The following is a 22,845-nucleotide window of genomic DNA, read 5'->3' on the forward strand; positions in this document are numbered from 1 at the left end:
ATAAAGGAGCAAATTGTACTGTTACACCTGAAAATGACAGCCGACACAAAAACCTCTTTTTCTCAAGATTTTGGTGCCAAAATGGCATTTTGGGCTAAACTAACCTATATTCAACCGCCAATTTCACAAGACTGGAACAAGATAGAAACCAACAGTTTTTTTTGCTGGAAAGTAGAGACCCTCATCTTTCCTTTGATGGGTTGAATGTGTATGTAGTAAAAGTACATAATATATGGTGGGTCTACGAAAATCAGTCAGAAAGCTGGAAAATGCCTGGCAAGCTGGAGGAAGCTGCTGTGAGAATGGCTGGCAGTCAAAGAGTTAATAAACTTGGGAAGTTTCATGGTGATATCTGTTAGTTAAAATTTTTACTACTGTACCAAAATGAGCTACCGTTTGACTTCACGTGAATCGATACTCAGTACTTCAGTGGGAATTCGATCAGTGCCAATAAAAGTACAGAATTCTCTAATGTGGTGTTTTGCTGCTACAACTGACAGCACAATCTTACCACCAAGTCATGGTGATGATGACATCTACATCTGTGACTCTCTGATCTACAAACTTGACTCATACCACTCAGCTCTTGGTCCAGACCATAGTTATCTCTCTAGTGAAACCCCTGCAGATAGATTGCAGCAGCACATCTGCTCTCTAGTCAGACCAAAAGGTCACATGTTCCTCTGCCACTCATTGACCAACACTGGCTACTGGTGCTGCCTTCAGAGTAACTTCTGGGTCTGCACCATCTACTCAGACTCAGTCTTTCAACCTTGTTCTTCTCATCATTGGATTCCATCTTTGTCTCCAAGAATCTGTTCATCTCTACACCTCTAACACCTTAAAGAGGCTGCTCTCAGAATGCCATTCACTTAAAGAGGAACTATGCTACATCTTTACCTTAATTAAACAGCTTCTGAGTAATTGTGATAAGTTAAGTAAATGACTTGTAACTAGTTCCAGGGAGAATGGAGGCTCTCTGCCTTCCACCTAGCGTCTCTTGGCTGAAAACCAACCGTAAGATCAGAGCCTCTGACCCGGTGTCCCAGCTCTCGTCTCTGCGGCACCACAACGCAAACACACCCCTTAACCCGTAATCTCTTGTTTATGACAGATAAGACTACACACATATACACATCGTAACACATTTATGATATATAATTTTATCCACCGCTCCATGGATTGCCTTCTCACTGGCTTCGTTAAAAACAAATACACATGACCAGGAGGAGGGTTAGCAAAACTGAGGAGAAGAGACCGGACTTGCATAGTTGCCTTTTAGAACACACTGGTAGGGACGGATTTGTTGTGGATATTGACCAACATCTACAGTAGCCAATGGCGTGGCACTGTCTGTCTGTCAGTAACTGACATCACATGGAAAACCATGAAAACAGCCTGCCACCCTGTTGTGAAGGACTTCTCTCCACCATTCACCTCCACGCTGTATATGTTTGAACCATCAGCTGAAGGGAAGAGTGATGGGGCTGATGCTTCACCGTGGTGTTTGTCCACAGTGAACAATGAAGGGGAATTCACACAACAGAAAATAGAGCAACGGTCCATACTATCAAACTAGCTAGCAGGTCTTTATGCCTAAACCTAAACATTCAAGAAATTGATTTTAATTGAATGCAAAATGAGGACGAGTCCAGGATAAGTCACCAAACATCTGACTTTGTTTTGCAGGAGGGGAAAATACATAAATACTCAAATCATATTTTTTTTTCTATGAATTTGGTTTATATTGAGATGAATAAACTATAATATGTGGATACAGGATTAATAGGAAAAAAATGTTTTTCGTTTCATGGGGTCTTTAACCATGAAATAAATTTGTTGTAATGGATTGATCTGGAACTGGTTTCAGGTCTTTATCAGATTCTATGAACTCACTAAAAAGTATAAAAAAATCTTGTAACCTGAATGAAATGTGCATCATGATTCTTTCAAGCAGTTTCTGATTCCACCTACAAACATGTTATTGTCAGTGTGCAGCAGCTAATATCTAATATCTGTCTGACGGCCTCTCCCTATAAAATGGATTTATTAAGCTTCCCTTAAAAGCAGTAAGCGTCTGTCTAGACTCCTCTGAGGTTTGTCCTCATCTCACTCTCCACCATCAGCATCGCTGCTTCGCTCTGGGTCCCAACCACTGCAGAGGAAATGCTGCTAAATCTGGAGTAGAAATGAAATCACCAGTGTGGCCTCAGTGGATGTTAATATTCAACATAATGCTTTCACAGACATTAGACGGGTGCAGTAGACCCAGCTGACCAGTTCTCATCTTTCTCAGAAAGGTCAACCTAGTGTATCACAGGGCTACACTGATTACAATCTGAATGAAACATAAACTTGCTGAGCTGAAATTTGAGTGGATGATGATCGTCTTTATGTTTAACAGTCTTTTTCAATTATCAACATGACATAAGTCATATAAGAACAACTTTTGGCCACAACACTACAGTACACCTTTTATATTCGTCAAGAAAATACTTCTTATGTTGTTTTGTTTTTTTTGTATCCTATGGGTTCAGGTTCCTATCCACTTGTTAAGTCTTGACGAAGCAACATTTGAATTGTACTGTTTCCAGGTCCAAACTTTCAAACATGCCACGGTGCTGTGTCCCTTGCTGTTTTAACAGATTTGAGTCCAAAAAGACCTGGCCATTGTCCTTCTACCGCTTTACTTCAGATGAGAAGGAGAAGAGGAAACTTCCTCTTCAAAAGCCAAACCATTCCTCTATTGATACCCCTGATAGAGATTCACTGGTTCCACCTTGTTTGTGATGTCAGGCTTAACAACCAGAAACTGCAAGCTACATACACTAGCCCTTTAAATAGATTTTTAATCTTGAGCTTCATGAATTTATCAAAAAAAAAAAAAGATTCAGAAAGATGTTTTTAAGAAATCCATATTATGTAACTTCTGTCTATGAGTTTCTCTGAATCAAAACAATAATAGAAGAGGTGCTAGGTGGACAAGTGCACATCCCATGTCGACAGTGCCCTCTGTAGTGATCACCGGATCGATTCCCGACTGTGCTGATCTGTACTGCGTGTCATTCCCCCTGTCCTCTCCCCACTTTCCTGTCCCTCTCTCAATTAGGAAATATCTTTAAAAAAGACAGCTTTGGGTGATGTCAGGAAATAGCCTGGTTTCATGGGAGTAGTTCACCATCATTACTGTTGACTCCCAGATTCCTTCAGTGTCAGTGGTTCAGGAAATCAAACAGACCTGATGATTAGAACTGTTAAAACACTGAATGAAGCATATTTGAAGTCAGTGTTACAGTGATGACCTTTGTTCTGATTGTTTCCCTGAGAACTTCTGAAGCAGATGTTCAGCAGGTTTTTACCAGCAGCTGAATCGAGTCGTCCTCTACAGAACTAAGACATCAGGGGAGTAAAACCACTAGAAACAACAAATGAATCAGTTTCACTTTAAATATCAATGATTCACCAATGACACAGGACAGGACGTCTCCAGCAGCTGGAGCTGAGCTCTCCAACGCTTCCTCAGCTTGTTCCTGTGAGAACTTCACATCCGGAATCTGATGACTAAAATCATTCATCTGATTCAAATATAGAGATGGACAGACAATCAATGAGACAGAGCGTTACCATGAGTCAAATCACATATTGTTCAGGTTTGAGAATTGATGGAAACATGTAAGAACACAACTCTGACTTGTAACCAAAAAGTATGAGTTTGTATGTTTGTTTGTTTTTGAGAAAAGAATTCACCAGACCGGAAAATAAAGTTCTTTATGTTATTCATGAGATGCACAGTGGCTTGAGGCTTACGCATCATGCAAAGTAAACATGCTGCAAAATGAGAAACTTTCAGACTGTGCTGAGTTCATAATCTCTGTCTTTGTTTCCCCTGCTGCTCCAGGACGTCCTGTACACGGTGTGTAATCCCATCGGCAGCGTGCTAAGGATCGTCATCTTTAAACGCAATGGAATCCAGGCCATGGTGGAGTATCCTCCTCACTGAGCGTGTGTGTGTGTCTTTACATTCTGTGTGTATCAGTACGTTGGAGTGTGTAGTGTCGCCTCCTTAACAGCGATCCTCCAGGTTTGAGTCGGTTCAGTGTGCCCAGAAGGCCAAAGCTGCACTGAACGGAGCAGACATCTACGCTGGGTGCTGTACACTGAAGATTGAGTATGCACGGGTAAGAGATGCACTCACAAGCCAGATTTTATGAGATGAACTGTACTATTAAAGGGATAGTTCACCCAAAATTTAAATTTCACTCATTATCTACTCACCCTCATGTGGACTAAGGGCTGGGAGAAGTTTCAGAGTCCTCTGTGGCTTCTCTGAGTTACAGGGGGTCTCGGCGTAGCAGTGCATGTCCATGTAACGGTTGCAAATGGATACCAACTGTCTTCGTAACAAAAAGACACACCAAAAAACATCCAAATACCTCCATGCTGCTCGTATGTAATGTCCGTCTTGTATTGAAGCCCCGAAAGGCGAAATTGTGCCGAAAAAAATTAAATAAGTCTATATTTCAAGCTTGTTTGTAGCAGAAGCTCCTCTTCCCGGGAAGAGGATGGACCCTGGTTCGTCCAAATTTCAATTTTAGGTGAACTATCTCTTTAAGGTTGCACAGCAGATCTTGCACATGCGTCATTAGATTTAGTTTTTTTACACTGACATATTTGTATTTCTGTTGTGTTTATAAAAGTGTGTCATCTGCATAGAACAGTACCTTAAAATGAGGTGTGGCCATGTAAAGTCACCAGTGGCCATTCATTTTGACTCTTTGGTTGGTAAATGAAGTCGGCTAACCAACCACTCTGGCGAGTGAAAACAATATCCACCTTGTCCATATACTCCGACTCACTGAACTGACACACAGTTGAACGGTTCAAGATTCACTGTGTTTTCACACGTCTGCATCAGATGTAAAAATGCTACATTGTTTCATTTTTCAGCTCTTACAGTTTGTGTTCACACACATTTGTTTTCAGTCTCATCTAAACACTGCACCACTGGCAGAGCGTCATGTTTCCATGACTACTGACCGGGAAGAGAGTGTGGTACATCATGTTTACATGACTCCCGGTTGTAAAATTGAAACGGGTGGTAAACATGAGGCGGTTGGAGCGGATCGAAGTCCGGCTACGTTCCTTAAATGAACAAGTTCCACTGGTTGTTTTTGTGCAACTGTTGTGTTCACACTGACCCAAACACACCGCATAAGGCCAGGGGCCAAAGTTCAAATGGGCCGACCTAACCTGCACTGTGAGTCTCTATTATTATTGGCCAGCCTAATGTTAAGGGCTCCTTGAGGAGTAGACTAGTCAAAGTAGACTTTGAAAGTCTTGCTCTTGTGTATCTCTTTTACGTTTCACTGAATCCTGATTAAATCTTTCGTGTGTGTGTCAACAGCCAACGCGTCTGAATGTGATCAAGAACGACAACGAGAGCTGGGACTACACTAAACCATACCTGGTCAGACGAGGTAAGACACACAGTCTCTCTCTTTCTCTCTCTCTTTCTCTTTTAACTCTCTTTCATACTCTAACTGAAGTCAGACTGTGGGCTCTGGTCTGTATGGGGGGGGGGTCCTACTCTTTTACAGTTGAGGAGATCCAGTCATGTGGAAGGTAGGACTGTTTTCAGTCTGATCTCTCTGTAGCGGCACATTTCCCTCCACTGCAGCCTTTACACCAATAGATGAGATTGATCCCAGTCTTCACAGTCATCTGTGAAACTGTGTCCAGATCTTCAGTCACTATGGGTCAGTCTCCGACTGTGGACTGAGAGAGTAGTCATAAACAGTTTGGACCGTAGAGCTCCATCACACCAAGACTCCTCCGCCTCCCGCCTCTCCATCTTCAATCTAAACACTCTCACACCAGCCAATCACCGGCCTCTCACAAGCCTGCACCTCCGCTTACCACGGCCGAGAAACATTGAGGGAGAGAGAACAGAGAAAGAGGGACGGACGTCAGGCTGACCATGCACAGCAGCTTTCTTCCATCTTCACCTTCTGCAACAACCCAGCAAAAAGAGAGAGAGAGAGAGGGAGAAAAAGATGGATCTCACTCCTGCTGACCGCCATGCAGCTGCTGCTTCAACATGCCCAGGAGGCCACGCCCCCACCTCTGTCTGCAGGACTCCAGTAGCTCTTCCTTCTATCTATCTACTCCACCCCTCTTCTGTCTGGAGAAGTAGTCTTGCATGGCCTGATGTCTGGTCCACACAGTGTGATGAGCTCTTCGAGGCCTCTAGATTTCACAGTTTCCCCTCAGTGCTTCTGTAGTGCTGGTCTTGCAGCTCTTCCAGCAGACTGGTGAAGATTTTACTGTATGCCAGAAACCACTGTTTGTTTTTTGTTTTTTTTCAGTGCTAAATCTGATTTTTTTTTTTTTAACTTCCTGGTTAACAGCAGTCAACGGTGTGGACCAGACATGTCGGTAATAAAAAGTCTGGCTCCTCCAATCTACAGTATAGAAGTCTGGCCTAATCTCTGCTCTCTGTCACTTCACACCATCTTGATTAGGGCTGTCACGATACCAGAATTTCATTCCACCTTTATTGTGGCATCACAATAATGGGAGAAATTTAATTGCAACAACATTATCGAAGATAAACATTTAACATTTGCCAAATTCAAAGGGTTAACTGTCTAACGATAGACTGAATAAACTATTAAATAGAATTGTGTGTGTGTTTAACCCTCAGAATTTCATGTGGATATAGTAAGTGTGTTTCCATGGGCCATTACTCACAGCTGTTCTCCATGTTAAAGGGATAGTTCAATATTTTGGCAAATTGGCCCATTGCCATAATCCCTATGGTCTCAGGAGTGGGTTTGTTACCTTTAATTGTCGGTGCAAGCTAAATTCATGCAAAACCGCTGATGCACGTTCCTGTCGGGGGCATTTTGGAGTTGTTGGATTGTGTATTTAATGAGTTTGATGAGGGAAACCAAGAAATCCCATTAGCCTCCGTAGCGTAGCTCTGAGCAGCTAGCGGCTCTGCTCCGCCGTTCAAAAAAAATAGCTTGCACTGACAGTTAAAATTAACGAACCTACTGCTATGACTGTAGGGATTATGGCAATGGGCCAGTTTGCCAAAATGTTGAACTATCCCTTTAATTCTCATTACACTGGATGAAAACGACACCAGACTGTAGTGTAACCTCACCAACCTGTCCACACACAAGATCAGATGGTTATAACTGGACATTTTGCTCAGAGCCTCGTAACCAGGCGTCTCTTTAAAAAAACACAACAGACAAAAAATATCTTGCACAAAATAGCGCTGCGTCCTCAATCTGTTGACTTTCTAAATAAAAATGAGTGCTTATGGAATAACTTTTGTGAATGTGGCGATGCCTCCTTTCGCACTGCCAGATGAGTTTGATGACTCAGGCATGTGATTCTGATGGGAGCAAAGTCATCACATGTAGTTCCACAGCAGAGAGAGACCCAGGGGACTGGTTAAGTGGATCTGCCGTGTCTCATCCGTCCCCCAGGTGGTGCCTCTGGATGTGAAGGCGTGAGGTTTTTTAAACCGTCCTCTGGGGCCGTCCTCAGCCCTGGCCGCTCGGAGGACGGCCGTCTCTCTGGGCGGAGGGTGCAGCCGTGGGGTTTCCTGGTGTGGCGGCTCGGCGGTGGATTAGCGTGCTCACCTGAGGGTCGTCGTGTTTTGCATCAGCACCAATTAAAGCTGCAACTGTGACTACTGAGGAGTCATTTGACATGGGAGAGGATGTCAGTTGTGGCCTTTCGCTTCACAAACAAAAACCCAATTTAGTTGATGAGGTAATATTACTGCTCTTCCATCCAACCCTAAAAAGATTTGCATAATCTTGTCGGACTAAAACAAGCACTGTGAGATTCCGGCTGACACACCTTTTTGTTAAAGAGTCACATCTTTTTTTCTTGAACCTGTTCAAAGCCAACACAATCAGTTGATTGTTAAAAATCTCACAATAGCACAAACAAACTTGACACTTGGAGTTAAGGACAGACCAACACCTCCTGTGTCCTGTGAGATAAATATAATGTTTTTGTCAATGGTTGTCTGGTTCTTTCTGAAGGAGACGTCCAGTCACCGCAACTCACTATAGGCTCACAACAAAGCAGAGTGTCTCGTTTCAACCGACTAATCCCATGTGTGTAGGTCTCCTGGTGTCGTTTTCATCTCATTTATTGAAAGTAAACACAGTGAACAGGCGTGTGCAGCAGAGTTCTTTCAGAGCTCGTTCAGATGCTGCAGGGATTTGATGAACTGGAGGAGAAAACAGTTTGAATCCAGTATAAACAGCTGTGTAGAGCAGATACTATAAGACTCACCCACATCCCATTCACAGATCAAAGCAGACTGTGTGTTACTCACTTCTCCTGCTTTAACCAGCTTTGGCTTTATTCTCTGAAGCCTGGTTGCTGGGAGTGCAGCGTTAGGACACACAGACGTGTACACACATGCACCTTTTTGTGCTTGAAGTCACACGAGCGCACACGTGCATGTGCGAGGCTGATTTTATTCTAATCGCACACTGAATGAGGAATTAGCTAACGCTGTCCTCTTCAGATAATCTAAGTTCATTTAACATAGAAACTTATTCCTTACACAGAATATAAGGAGTTTTTTTCTTCATTTTTTTTATTTTAGTTATTATTAATTTTAAAAAATTACAATTTTTTAAAATTATTATTTTTATATCATGTACACACATACACTCACATGCATACATATACTGAAATTAATAATAATTAATATAATAAAAAGTCATAATAATAATGATGCAAATAATAATTATAGTAATAAATGAGAAAAAAAGCAGATGAATAATAATAATAATAATAATAATAATAATAATAAATAAAATACACATGCACACAATAGTGAATTCCCAGAATGCTCGTGGGCCCCTTTGTGTGTGAGAGAGTGTGTGTGAGGACAGGTCAGAGCTATTTGCTGCACTGTTAAACTTCATATGATGAGCAGTGTATGGTGCCAGCCCTACTCTACAGCAGCCAGACTAGTAGCTGTATCCTCAGACTCGTGCATGAGCGTTGATCGGTGTCTTTCTCATACGCAGCATTGGAATGTGTCAGTGACTTGTTTAAAAACAAGGCCACACAAAGGTTCCTGTGTAACATGAGCAGTGTGGGTCTGTGTGTATCTGTGCACGGTGCTGTGTACAGTCAGCTACTAGAGATGCTGCCTTCTCTGTACTGTACGTGGTGTGTAGCTGAGGACTCTCTCTGAAAAGTCTGGAACTGTGATGACGCTGGGGTCAGTTCATTCCTGATCAGTCAGTTCAGGAAATAAGATCAATTATCTTAAGCTTCTTTAACAATTGGTGTTTTATCTTTTTTTTTAATTATTATTATTCTTTTTTATTTATATCATACACACACATACAAAAACATGCACTCACATGCATACATATACTGAAGTTAATAATATAATAAGATAAATCATCATAATGATTAATAAAATAAAATAAAAATATAACAATTGGTTAATCACATAAGGATGATGATGATTCTCAGTTGATCCTCTAGTAGAAGTTACACATTGAGATGTGTGATGATCAGTGGAGCCTATAGGAGCCAAGGCTGCAGCTTTGTACTATTTTAATTCAAACTGATTCATGAATGATGAACTGATTGATGCAACTGTGAACTGGTCCCAGCTCTGTGACTGATGGAATATTCACTCAATAAATGCATATTTACAGTCTGATGTGTTTGTCACTGGAGGCACATTGCAAGGACACAGACGGGGGACAAGGACGTTGTCTCGGATTAGAGACGGGGACGACACACAGGCTGTTAAAAAGATGATTTTGCGTTTAATTAAAGATACGGTCTGTAGCTTTGGCCTTGGGGTTTTCTTTTTGCAAACACAACAATAACGGAGGGTTCCTTCAGAGTCAGTGGTGCAGGAGGTTTTTACCTGGACCTGAATGATCCACAGAGGTCAGCTCTCTCTGCCAGGGGTGTGTCCAGACATTTTTGATAGGGGTGGCCCAAGTGGGGCACTGACTTATGGTGAGGTGGCATGAAGTGTGAGCATGAGCGCCTGCACGCACACATTACATACTCATGTATGCACACGCAAACACACATCCACACAGGTTTTGGCCATACCCAAAGTTTTGTCTGCAAAACCCATATCTACTTAAAGGGACAACGAGGAGTTTCTATTTGGTTATTTAAAAGTCTCATATTAATGTGGATGAATCTACGCTACCCACACTTGTTAAAGGCTCCATTTTCGATAAATATATAGTTTTGTCTGTATCGTTATTTTGTTATTATTAGTGGTGGCGGAAATGCTGGGCGAGCCGACCAGCGTTTCCTTACTTTCGGTTTTGTGGCGAGTCATGAGAATAACACCGCCGAATCGCCGTTTATGGTGGGAACTACGACGGTATGTGATCGTCTTCCAACCTCTGACTTTAATTCTTGATGAATGAAAACATGAGTCTGTCTTGCGCCGGTCAAAGAATTTCACGGTGCGGAGGCTCATAAATGTAGTGTGAAAACACTTCGCTTTTCCAAAACTCCTCGTTGTCTCTTTAAATTACTCACATGGCAAGACAGACTAGACCTACTAGTCAAAATACAGGAGTGGCAACATACTAATTGTGATAGAAAACCTCATTATTTTATTCTTGAAAATTACTTGACAAAAGCCAGTATAAAGCAATGTATAAAATGCCTCTGACTGGGCCGCGCGTATAGCTCATCATATTTTGGTGTGGCACATGTGGTGGCCAATCAGATTTCAGGGGTGGCCCGTGCCACCCAAGGCCACTCCCTGAACACGCCACTGCTCTCTACAACTAACAGACCAGTAGAAATGAGGAGGGTTAACACTTAGTGAAACTGCAGTGGATGTGAGACTTCAGGGAGGAGCTGCGAGCTGAGCTGTCTAACATTTTTTTTTATCATATTATAACATACACCAGTCCTTTATATCTATTGAAGCAGTGGTCCTCTGCTAGAGAGCCCACCATGTTGCACTGCCAAGTTTAATAAATGATGAATGACAAGGAGTCTCAGAAATGTAAAGATAATGGGGTGCAGTGTAATAGTAAAGGTAAAACAACAAAACACTTGCCTTTTAGTTTGTTTAAGGACAAAAGGATTATATGGGAGTTCTCAAACTCTCCAGTTGACTTATTTCCACCCTCCTCTCTCTCATACAACTCTGTCACTCCTCTCCTCTTCACCCTCTTCCAGCTCATCCACCTCCACATCTCTGTTTACCCTCTCCTGCTGCTGCCGCCTCGCTGCTTTCACCCTCTTCATCTTTCACACTCAACATCATCATCCCGTCCTCCTCTCCACCTCTCTCCTCGTCCTCTCGTCTTCTTCTCCTCGTCGTTCCGTCGCCACGGCAGCTCTCCTCCCACCTCTCCCTCCATCTCCCCAGCAGACCTTTTATTCTCTTCCCTCCATCTCTCCCGCGCACCTCTTCCTCTTAATCCTCTTTTTATTTTCATGTTTTCGGTCTCTTTTTAAACCGTCATCCGTTTTTCCGCTCCCTTTGCTTTCCTTCCCTCGCGTTGTCTAAGCCTACATTATCCACAGTGTGTGTGTGTGTGTGTTGAGGCATCACATGGCTCATATTGCTTTAGATCAGCTGGAGCAAGGTCACCACAGAGGACAGAGAGGAGGACAGCCATCCTGCCATGATCACATACACACTCTACATGTACAGTTGAGCCTCTGGGTCACCTGGACGTTTCTAATTCACTGTGTTGTGTAGATTGCAGTTTGGTTCTTGTCCACTGTGCTTGATTGAGCAGAAAACCTTCAGGGTCCGAGGGGGATTTGTATTGTTGTTGTTGTTGTGGGAAACCGTACATGGTAACAGCAAGTGGTGCCCTCTGTCAGCTGTTAATGGCCTCTGTCAGCAACAGTAAGTCATGGAGGCGTCATGATGTCGGGTTGTCGTCCATTGTGTACTGATATCTCAGTACCACCTTGGGAATCTCTCTTTTTTATATATATATTTTTATTTTTTGGCATTATGTGCCTTTATTTTGACAGGACAGCTGGAGAGAGACAGGAAATGAGATAGAGAGAGAGCAGGGGAATGACATGCAGCAAAGAGCATCCTGGTGGACTCGAACCTGGGGCCGCTGCAGCGAGGACTATAGCCTCTGTATAGAGGACTGTATAATGAGCTCAATGGTAAAATGAAAAAACACTTTGTGACACTACTCTGCACTGTTAATGACATTTTTACGTTGCATAATTAAAACGTTGCAGATCAATAACCGCGATGCGTGGCCGCAATTCATTATGATATATATTGCTTGCTTAGTGACCATTGGTTGTAGGCCTACACTACCTTTCAGGTGGCATTGTGGGATTCTATGAATATAGGGTATATTATAGTAATACTCACTAAACATTCAGACAGCATGGTGTAGTAGTCACTATATAGTCCACTGTATAATGAGTAGTGAGTTATTTCGGACGCAGTCAATGATGAAATTATTAGGATTTTGTGGTCAAAAGTCAAAGGTTAAAGGTCCAGTGTGTAAAATGGGGGGAAAACCGTGATATCTAACGTTCAGATTCTAGATTGCAGCGCTCACTCGCTCACCTCACCCCTCCCATCAGCAAAGTGACGGTGGCCTCCCAGGACATAAAAACGTGTTTACCACGACTGGGAGTATTTCAGGAGCATGGAGCGATGAGGTGAAGATCTAAACCATTTTACCGTATGTCTGCTGTTTCCTCCTCCTTCTTCTTTTCTTCCGCATTCTTCTTCATTGGTTTACTTATGAAAGCGAAACTCAGAAAACCTGCTCTCTGACTGGCTGGATTTTCCGTTCGAGCTGCCGTACAAACATGGTGGTGCAAGATGGCGACACTCTCTAAAGCAAGACCCTTGCTATATGTAGATATAAAAGAATAATGATAAAACCAAACACATTTTATTTTATAGCAATTATACTCTTATACAAATAGTATATTCAGATGTTGCCAATAGACCTTGACAATTTTTACACATTGGACCTTTAAAGTCATGTATTGTCAAGACTTCATAGACTAATTATGGCACAATTTAACGCAACTGAAGGTAGTGTAGCTGAGGAAAGGCAGATTCTGATCATATGCGTGAGGAAATAGTTGTACTTCATCTCTGGTATAACAGCATTGTGAGGACAACATTGTTTTGCCTGTAGTTGATGTTTTCAGTGTGATGTCCCCACATCAGTGGAGATAAAACTCAAACAGACGGTGGTAGCAGAAGAACCAGCAGCAGAGTGATGCTGTTGAACTCAATGATGAGCCTGAGCCTCTGGCAGAGATAGTCATTGAGGTTATTATTAGACACCTCCCCCAGATGCTTTATTAAACCAGCCGGCCAAGAATGTGATGTTTTTTTTTTTTTTTTTTTGGCAAAGCAGCGGTTGCACCAATGTGATGAAAGCCCATTTGTGTTGTCTTGATTGAAGCTGAGAGTGATCATCGATCACCGTGCAACAGATTGATTATTTCGGTCCCGGTCTCTGAAACCAGACACCCGGTGCTGCCGGAGCTCAGGTGGCTAATCTCAGTCGGAGCTGAAGGCTCAACATTGAGGACGACAGCTGTACTCAGTGCATCAGTGTGGAGTCCAGCTCAGCAGTGTAAAGCAGAGAAGGTCAATCACTGTCAGATGCTTGATGATTTATTTAATTCTGCAAATAAATAATTAGTTGGGATAGCCACGTGCGTTAGCTGTGTGTAAATCGGACGCAGGCATTAATCAACATTATGGTAGGAGACGGTTGTGTTTGTGTCTGTGTGGGTTGACTGCAGTGGAGATCAAATGGTGGCACAAGAAGCTGATGCTCACAGTAACGGGCCGGGGCTCAGCTGCCTCTGTGACTAAGCAGATTCTGTGACGGTGCTGACTGTGCTGCTAATCTGTGGTGTGAAGGTCGGTGCAGAAGACCATCCTGTCGTGTGGATTATCTCTGGGCCGTCTCACTTTTCATTTGCTGTAGTGTATTTCCTCTAAATGTGTGTGTGTGTGTGTGTGTGTGTGTGTGTGTGTGTGTGTGTGTGTGTGTGTGTGTGTGTGTGTCTCCATGTATCCTACTGTAGCACAAGGGAGGGTTTAGAAGGGTGGGTGGGGCTGAAAAAAGTCAGTGTCATTTCAATGTGCCTCCAGTCCAGTTTAGAGCTTCTGTGTAATGTATACACTGCAGTGCAGTATGTAACACATTTACTGTTGTGGATGAGAAATGTTTGTAATAGCAACAGTGACATTATGATGTTTTTATCATTATGATGACAATGTAATGCAGGTTGATGTTCTTTCGTGCTGAGGGAGAAAAAAAGAGAAAGCTTGATGCCTCACAGGTACTGTCTCTTTCATATCTCTGTTCATGTGACCTCTGTATTATATCACTGCCTCTATGAATAAAACCACATTAAAGCTGTTTATTTCTTATTTACTCACCCGCATCACCAATGAAATGTATTGACCTTTTGATTTACGTGATTTATGAATGTACTTTCTGTGCGACGGAGGGGGAAAAAATCTGAAAATTAGAGAATAAAGTAAAAATTTGATTAGAAATTAAATCATAATATTAAAGGGATACGCCAACATTCTTTTTTTCGTGTCTTGCCTCACTCCTGAGTCCATGACAAGCAGATAGACACCATCCTTTCCACTGTGCGTGCAGTAACAAGGGAGATACGGGCAGAGCTGGCGCACTGCAAATTAGCTTAGCTCAAACACTGGAAGTTCAGTTCAGTTCAGACAACTTTATTTATCCCCAAGGGGCAATTCGGTTTAGCAGACTCAGTTTCATTAAAAGACAAATAAAAGAAAGAGAAGGGAGACAAAAACAAGTTCATATCAGGTAAACAGTATGTGGCACAGACTCTCACCGCACGTTGGTAATAATAAAGATAAAAAATAATACATAGGCTACATGGCACCATAAATAAATAGCAACAGTAAATACAACAATATAAAGTGCTGTCACATGCCCTCCAGGTTTAACAACCTGATGGCAGAGGGAAGAAAGGATTTTGCCCGACGGTTTGTCTTGACAAGAGGTGCAACAAAACGACGGCCAGATGGCATTAGTGTATGGGTAGTGTTAGCCTGCCTCCACCTAAAGTCATCAGAAAAACTCTTCAGCAACTGTAAAGGGAAACCGGTGGGCCGATCTTCGTCTCAGAGCTGACAAAACTCTCAGGGTAAGGCATCTTGAGCGGTCAAATGCCGGTAACGGGACGAGATCGGTCAAAACGGAGGGTTCAAGCAAAGACGCTTTATTTTGGTTCAAGCTAGCTACATCCAGGGTAGGTTAGCTTCCTATTTCAAAGTAGGCCTAAAAGCACAAATTCTATCGTCATGGTTTTCTGTATGTAAAGGGCAACGGGTGTTTTATTTTGTGAAAGTAACAGGAAGTGCGTTGGTCACAACGGCTAGCTTGAGTAGCGCCAAATTCGTCAGAACAAAATTGTAAACAGCTGGTATTTAGACAAATTAACGACACACTGCTGATCTAAACGGCTACTTTCTCGCCTAAAAATGTTTGAAATGTCGATAAAGTGATATATTTACAGAGTTTAGAGCTAAAATGAAATCAGCTTCTGACTGCTGATTTCAGCTTGGGTAGGAGGCAGGCTAACGCTACCTATACACTTCCAGTGTTTGAGCTAAGCTAATTAGCGGTGCACCAGCTCTGCCCGTATCTCCCTTGTTACTGCACGCACAGTGGAAAGGATGGTGTGTATCTGCTGGTCATGGACTCTGGAGTGAGGCAAGACACGAAACAAAAAGATGTTGCCGTATCCCTTTAAAGAATTATGTGGAAAAAAGTCCAAATATTACTACTGTAGTAGAGGTTTTTAAATAGGAGATTCTTCATCTTTTGGCTCATCATCATTATCATGACACTGAAATGATTGTAATGAGTCTATTCTATTGTTAGACAGACAAACAGCAGCTGCGACTCGCATACTTTCAAATGATAAAAGTGGCAAAACAAGTCCACATCTGTAGAACCGCAGAGTGTCCCTGAACGCAGCAGCTGCTCCTCTACCTGACCTTTTTACCTCACACTCCTGGAGCATTTGTTTTTGTGATTGTAATTGCTGAATGACAGATGGCAGCACTAATGACACAGATGGCGCCCATTCATGTATATTATGAGTTAATAAATACGGTCATCTCTGGTGTTGGCAAGGTAGTAATTCATGGGTCAACTTCATTGTGTGTGTATTTTAACCAACCCATTCTTAAGTATGTTAAACAATAATAAATGACCCATTGAGTGACTGAAAAATCTGAAAAACAACATTTTCTTCACCACAGAGGATAGTCTTGGTCAGCTCACATACCAAAGCGCTCCTGTTTCATCATCCTCTGCTGTCTATCCCAAAGCTTCACATGTTAACTTTATATTGCATGAGATTTCATGCGCTTGTTGGTCTCTGTTTTGGAGACGATGCACAGCAGAGATTGGTGTTGCAAGTTGCAGGTTTTTGCTTCTCAGATCTCAGCTATTAGTTAGGTTAGAGTGACTTTCACAGGGGGCCAAGTAATTAGTTGCTTCTTTTTTACGTCCATGGGTTGAATATCTTTTCCATAATATTTGAATGTAATCTTTGATATGATATCGGATGTACACAATGCTTGTAATTATCATTTGATTTGTCATTGCTTAAAAAGGAAACAAAAAAAGTATGATCTAAAAAAAAGTTATTAGTTACTTGTTACTTTCCCCCAAAAGTAACTGTCTTCATAACTGAACTACTACATATAAAAGTAACTAATTACCAGGAAAATAAACTATTGTCTTACTTTTTTATAAAATACTCAAATATGTCAAATTACTTGGACTCGCCCCCACCAAACCCCTAACCATAATCCTAACCTCCTATTTACCTGGAACTAACCAACTCACTCAGTATTCCTCCGCTGCGGAGCCTGCCTGTGCGGAGGAATACTGAGTGAGTTGGTTAGTTCAAAAAATAAGTTGAGGCCATATAAGGTACACCTTAACAGATGTATTATTTTGTGACGGGACTTCTTGAGTCAACGGTGCATTTTATTGTCAGTAAGGGTAACGGTTTTATAACAGGGGAAACTGTCACGTTTTGGTTTGTTACTGAAAAAAGTAGCACCATTAGTAATGCCGTTATCTTATACAGCCTTTATTTTATAACTCTCTCATTGCCATCACTGGTTTCATGCAAAGGAGAAAGTCCAGTATGGTGGCCTGAGGGTTGCACTTTGTTTTGCAGACTATGCGATTCTGTTAATAGAGACATGTGCAAAGAAAAGTTGCTGCTCCTGCACTTCAAAAGGAGTGTGATGAGGAGGCTTGTGCATCTGATTGAGAAGACTCTCTCTTGAGGTTTTCACTTTTTTTTCCATATCCATGTGGAAGATCCCTCCAGGCCTGACCCAGAACCTACTGTAGGTTTAATATTATTCTCCACTGGGCCAAGGAGAGTCTGGGAAATAATCTGATTATAGTTAATGAGGTGGCTACCGATGCCTCTAGGAATAGTCCATTAGTAGTAATGGTCTCTACATTAGACTACAGCACTTTCTGTTCTGAGTTCTGGTATGATATAGTGTTGTGCTGCTCTAAAATACTGTATTTTTATTCTTTTATTCTTTTTTTTCACATGTAAAATAGGGTAAACATTGCAATCACCAAGTTAATAGCTGAGATCTGGGAACAAGTAAACAGAACATATACGTCCAGGTTATAAATCCCCCCAAACTGAGTGAGTCAAAACAAAGACAAGTGACCAGTTCAATGAGCCATTAAACTGTCTGAGTTCCATACAGTCACACCATGTTAATACCTTCTCCTGTTCCACTGTGGTGAATACAGAGACTGAAGCCAGCTTTATTAAGTGTACGTGTGTGTGTGTGTGTGTGTGTGTGTGTGTGTGTGTGTGTGTGTGTGTGTGTGTGTGTGTTTTGCAGACCGTGGAAAGGGCCGGCAGAGACAGGCCATTTTAGGAGAACACCCTTCATCCTACAGTGAGAATGGCTACGGTAAGACCAACACACACACACACACACACACACACACACACAGATACACGCACTTAGAATTAAAGTGGTAACTGAATCAGCTGCCTCACACAATGCTGTACAGTTCCCATACTTCAGAGCTGAAACCTGATACTCCTACACACACACACACACACACAACACACACACAACACACACACACACACACACACACACACACACACACACACACACACACACACACACACACATTCACTCAGGTGTAGGTGCAGATTTCCATTCTAGTCACAGGTGCAGCAGTAGGTTCTGTATATCTTCACCTGCATGGAAACAGATCCCTGTCAATTACTCTGTCTTTACTTCAACACACACACACACTACAGGGCAGCATGCTTGCAGCATGAAAAGCCTCTACCAGACCACACACGTGGTTACACACACTATTGTGTAAATCATAGGAGAGGGTTCTGTGATTGCAGTAGTTATTTACCATGTGGAAAGACTTCTGGTGGCTGTGGGTACAACTACCCTATTTAAAGAGGAACTAAGCAGGATTTCTCCCGTGGCTATGCCACATTTTTACCTTCATTAAAAAGCTCTGGAGTAATTGTGATAGTTAACTACATGACTTGTGACTTGTTAGAGTGAGAACGGAGGCTCTCTGTCTTCACCTGGCGTCTCACGGCTGAAAACCAACCTTACAACATCAGTGTAGTACCTGGCCGCCGCCCCGGTGTCCCAGCTCTCGTCTCTGCACCGCAACACAAACGCACTCCGTAACTCGTAATCTTTTGTTCATGACGGTTTAGACTACACAAACACACGCGGTAACATCGTATATGTCATGTAACGTTATCCACCGCTCCATTTACTGATTTTTCGTCGGCTTCGTTGTAAACAAATGCACATGGGCAAGAGGAGAGAAACCAAAACAGCGGAAAAGTGAGCGGACTTGCATAGTTCCCTTTTAACCCTTTGTTACCTACCATAGAACGTGTCCGCCAGAGCATATCTTTACATTTTTACATGCTGCATTTTAATTTGCTATACATCACTACAACCCTTATATCCAAAATGTTAATAATATGTATGGACTTGTGCTGCATTCAAAACAACTCAGAGGTCGGAATTCCCAACCTGGAAATTTCTGACTTCCGACATCATTGCGTTCCCGCTGCAGGAAGAGAGACTCATTTTTATACATTATATCAAAAACTGCAATGCACATTGTGGACAACTGGCAAAAAGACAGCATGAACATCAAAATAAATAATTTACAATAGTGCAATCAAAACTCTAAGTGTGCCAGATACTTTTGAGCATATAAATAATCTCTGTAAAAGAACCACATTCATCTACAGTATAAAAAGTGCAATAAATAACAGAAAATGAAAATAGTTTTTTTCCTGTGCTGAAACTTCAGAACAGACAAACACTTTTTTTTTAAGGATGGGAAGTAAACTCTTGCTCATGTGACAGCACTGTCAGAAATAGAGAATGTCTTTGTTCCGTCTATATTTAGGCGGAGGCTAAATTGAAGCTTTAGGAGTCTTAACCAGCTAAATTCAGTGGGGAATTCCCTTTGAGTGGTTCTCCTCACTGACTGCTGGAGGCAGGAAGGGAATCACAGTCTGCAGACATGAGACACATTACAACATGTCCAACACGGGACGCACAAGTCGCTGAGTGTCGTTTTTGAGAAAGGCGAGATCACAGACGGTGACGTCTAACAACACACAGACACAGACAGTCAGTGTCCCGGTGACGTCTGTCTCACCGCGCTGCTGTCTGCGTCCCCCCAGGTCCACCCTGTCCCCTGCTGCCTCTGCCCAGCAACAGCAGATACAAGCTGACCTCGGTGGACGTCCCAGACATGGTGTCCTACCCCCTGCCCCAGTCGTCCTCCTCCTACTCCGGCCACGCCCCCAGCTCTGTTGCCATGGTGAGCGGCCTCCACCCGTCCAAGATGAACTGCACCCGCATCTTCAACCTCTTTTGTCTGTACGGCAACATTGAGAAGGTGGGTGTGTGTTAGTGTGTTGTGTTTGGTGTGGCTTTAATCTTCTTTTCCTGTGAGCTCTGTTTCTCGCCTCACAGTCTCAACCAGTTCTGTAATAACCAACCTCACCACATCATCACCCTCTTCTCTCTTCCATCCCTTTTTTCCCTTTTTCTCTCCCATGTGATGTTACTCCATGACTGTGTTGCACTCACTGACTGAAGCTGCAGTGATTGGTTGAGTCGCATCACATGACTGGTGGTGTAACGGCTTGAAAAGTTTGTATAGAAACTCTCTATGAGAATTAGATTACACTTAGTAATAATACAGTACAGTATTAGAGCTGCACTGTAGGAAGAAGAGCCTAAATTCATAGTGATGTGCGATACCACCGATTTTTATTTGTTATTTTTTATTCTGATCCGATACCAAGTAAAACAAAGGCTTCATGTGTGAAGAGCGGGGAAGCAAAAAAATAGACAGTTTCAAATTATAGTTATGCAATGACACTAAAACCAAACTGTCTTTATTTGGTTTAACTTGAATTGTCAGCGTCAATAAAACAGAAAAATAGACATTAAATGCAATGGTGTAAACATGGTGTAGACATGGGGGGTGGAGGGGATGAGAGCATTTCCCCAGAATCTTTTTTAAAAGTGCATTTCCCACAATTTAATTTAGAACATAGTTGAGGGCTATATTAACTATTTGAATTCACATTTAAAGGAATAGTCTGATTTATCTGAGATTGCAGCAAATCAATCACAGATTATCTTTCTTATTCTTTAATTAGAAACACTTTTTTTTTCAATAATAACATCCAAACTTGAATCCTCCTGCTCTCATTAGGTCTATGAGTTCAACTCTGTGTGGTAACGTTGTGTTATTATCTCATAGCGTGGTGAATGTGCAGGTCACAACTTGTCCACCAGAGCGTTGTGGAGTTGTTGGATTGTGTATTTGATGAGTTTGATGAGGGAAACCAAGAAATCCCATGAGCCTCCGTAGCATAGCTCTGAGCAGCTTGCGGCTCTGCTCCGCCGTTCTAAAAATAGCTTGCACCGACAATTAAGTAAAGGTAACGAACCTACTGCTAAAACTATAGGGATTATGGTAATGGGCCAATTTGCCAAAATGTTGAACTATCCCTTTAAACATGCTTTAATCTACACCTCATATTTGTTACGACTCACACCGACATACAGTATGTGTGCTCCTTTTGTAAAGTAGTTATAAACTCTGTGTGTGTGTGTGTGTGTGTGTGTGTGTGTGTGTGTGTGTGTGTGTGTGTGCGTGTGCGTGTGCGTGCGTGCGTGTGTGTGTAGGTGAAGTTCATGAAGAGTGTTCCTGGAACAGCGTTGGTGGAGATGGGAGATGAGTACGCCGTGGACAGAGCCATCACACACCTCAACAGCATCAAAGTGTTCGGCAAGAGACTCAACGTCTGGTGAGAAGTAGAAGAGCGATGCACTCATGCCTAAAAATAATCTGCGGTTTTAAAGGCTCCACACTCAAACTCAAGTCAAATGTAGTTTTTGCATCATAAAATGTGTCACATCGAGCTCAAGTGGTGAAGATGGGGAGGATAGTGATGATCTGAGAGAGAAGTGAGAGTTTTTTATTATTATTAGAATTAACAGCAGAAAACAGACTGAGAAGCTACAGGGAACAGGAAACGTACGGGCGTCTTTTTCACTTGAAGAGGCAAGAAGGTTCTGGGTTCAGTTGTTGATGTGTTAATGATACGTTTTCTCTCATGCATGGATACAATCAGACAGCGCTGGCTGGTAACACACGTGTTGTGTTGCATTGTGTTCAGTGTGTCCAAGCAGCATGCAGTGATCCCCAGTCAGGTGTTTGAGTTGGAGGACGGCAGCAGCAGCTATAAGGACTTCGCCATGACCAGGAACAACCGCTTCAGCAGTGCTGGACAGGCCTCCAAGAACATCATCCAGCCTCCATCTGCAGTCTTACACTACTACAACGTCCCCCCATGCATATCACAGGACCATTTACTCAGGGTAGGGACCTCTGTCCAATCAATGTCCTGTGTTCTTCTATGACTTGTTCATTTAAAATACACAGTAGGCTACCTGATGTCAGCTTTGCTACATGTCAAGTGATATTATGTGAACAGCTGATAGTGGGTTTAAGTATATCTGTGTATATTGATTGATTGATTTATTATTATTTATTTTAGTGTCATGCACATTTTTTGTGCCCAGCCCACATGGGCTTATAAGACACTAATCATTTAAAACATACATTCAATAGTGGCTATAGCGTCTAAAAGGAAAAGAAAGGGGAATAATAAAAAAACAAAAAAACCCACATAAGTTTATAAGTAACATACAATATTCAACATCTGTCTTCTAAGAATCCAAATGTCAGAACAGTGTCTGGATGTCTTCAGTAAGTGGGGACAGATGGAGACGTCTGTGTTAAACCTCCCTCCAGATCAGGCCATGTGCTGATAGTTTTGTCTAATTCAAATACAAATGTGTTTTGTTATGTGTTGTGTTTTGGCAGCTGTGTACAGAGCATGACGTACCTGGCTTTGTCAAATTCAAGATGTTTGATGCCAAGCGTGAGTAGAACTTCAATGTGGAACTTCTTAGTTTTTTAATGAAGTGTTTACTGTATGTAGATGTCTGTCCTCTTCTTCTCTGCTGTGGTTTTCACCAGTCTTCCTCCCTGTCTCTCTGTGTCCCTCAGCCTCCTCTAAGACCATCTCTGGCTTACTGGAGTTTGACAACAAGACAGAGGCTGTGGAGGTTCTCACCGTTCTCAATCATTACCAGATCAGGATACCCAGTAAGTCCACTCTGTCCACACTTCA

General features: G+C 42.3%; 1 protein-coding gene across 2 annotated transcripts in view; it reads left to right on the forward strand.

Moving 5' to 3' along the window:
* Nucleotides 1-22,845, forward strand: part of LOC146973919 (heterogeneous nuclear ribonucleoprotein L-like) — a 56,621-nt gene that overhangs the window by 30,268 nt on the left and 3,508 nt on the right. For both annotated transcript variants that reach the window (XM_085800928.1, XM_085800929.1), the window contains exons 5-13: nt 3,899-3,984; nt 4,082-4,178; nt 5,405-5,477; nt 17,957-18,028; nt 19,810-20,027; nt 21,332-21,453; nt 21,826-22,027; nt 22,536-22,593; nt 22,722-22,820. In XM_085800928.1, coding sequence (XP_085657054.1) covers nt 3,899-3,984; nt 4,082-4,178; nt 5,405-5,477; nt 17,957-18,028; nt 19,810-20,027; nt 21,332-21,453; nt 21,826-22,027; nt 22,536-22,593; nt 22,722-22,820 — 1,027 coding nt within the window. The remainder of the gene's footprint in view (nt 1-3,898; nt 3,985-4,081; nt 4,179-5,404; nt 5,478-17,956; nt 18,029-19,809; nt 20,028-21,331; nt 21,454-21,825; nt 22,028-22,535; nt 22,594-22,721; nt 22,821-22,845) is intronic.

This window comes from Trachurus japonicus, chromosome 15 (genome assembly GCF_045865225.1).
Source record: "Trachurus japonicus isolate A0001 chromosome 15, Traja_1.0".
Taxonomy (NCBI): Eukaryota; Metazoa; Chordata; class Actinopteri; order Carangiformes; family Carangidae; genus Trachurus; species Trachurus japonicus.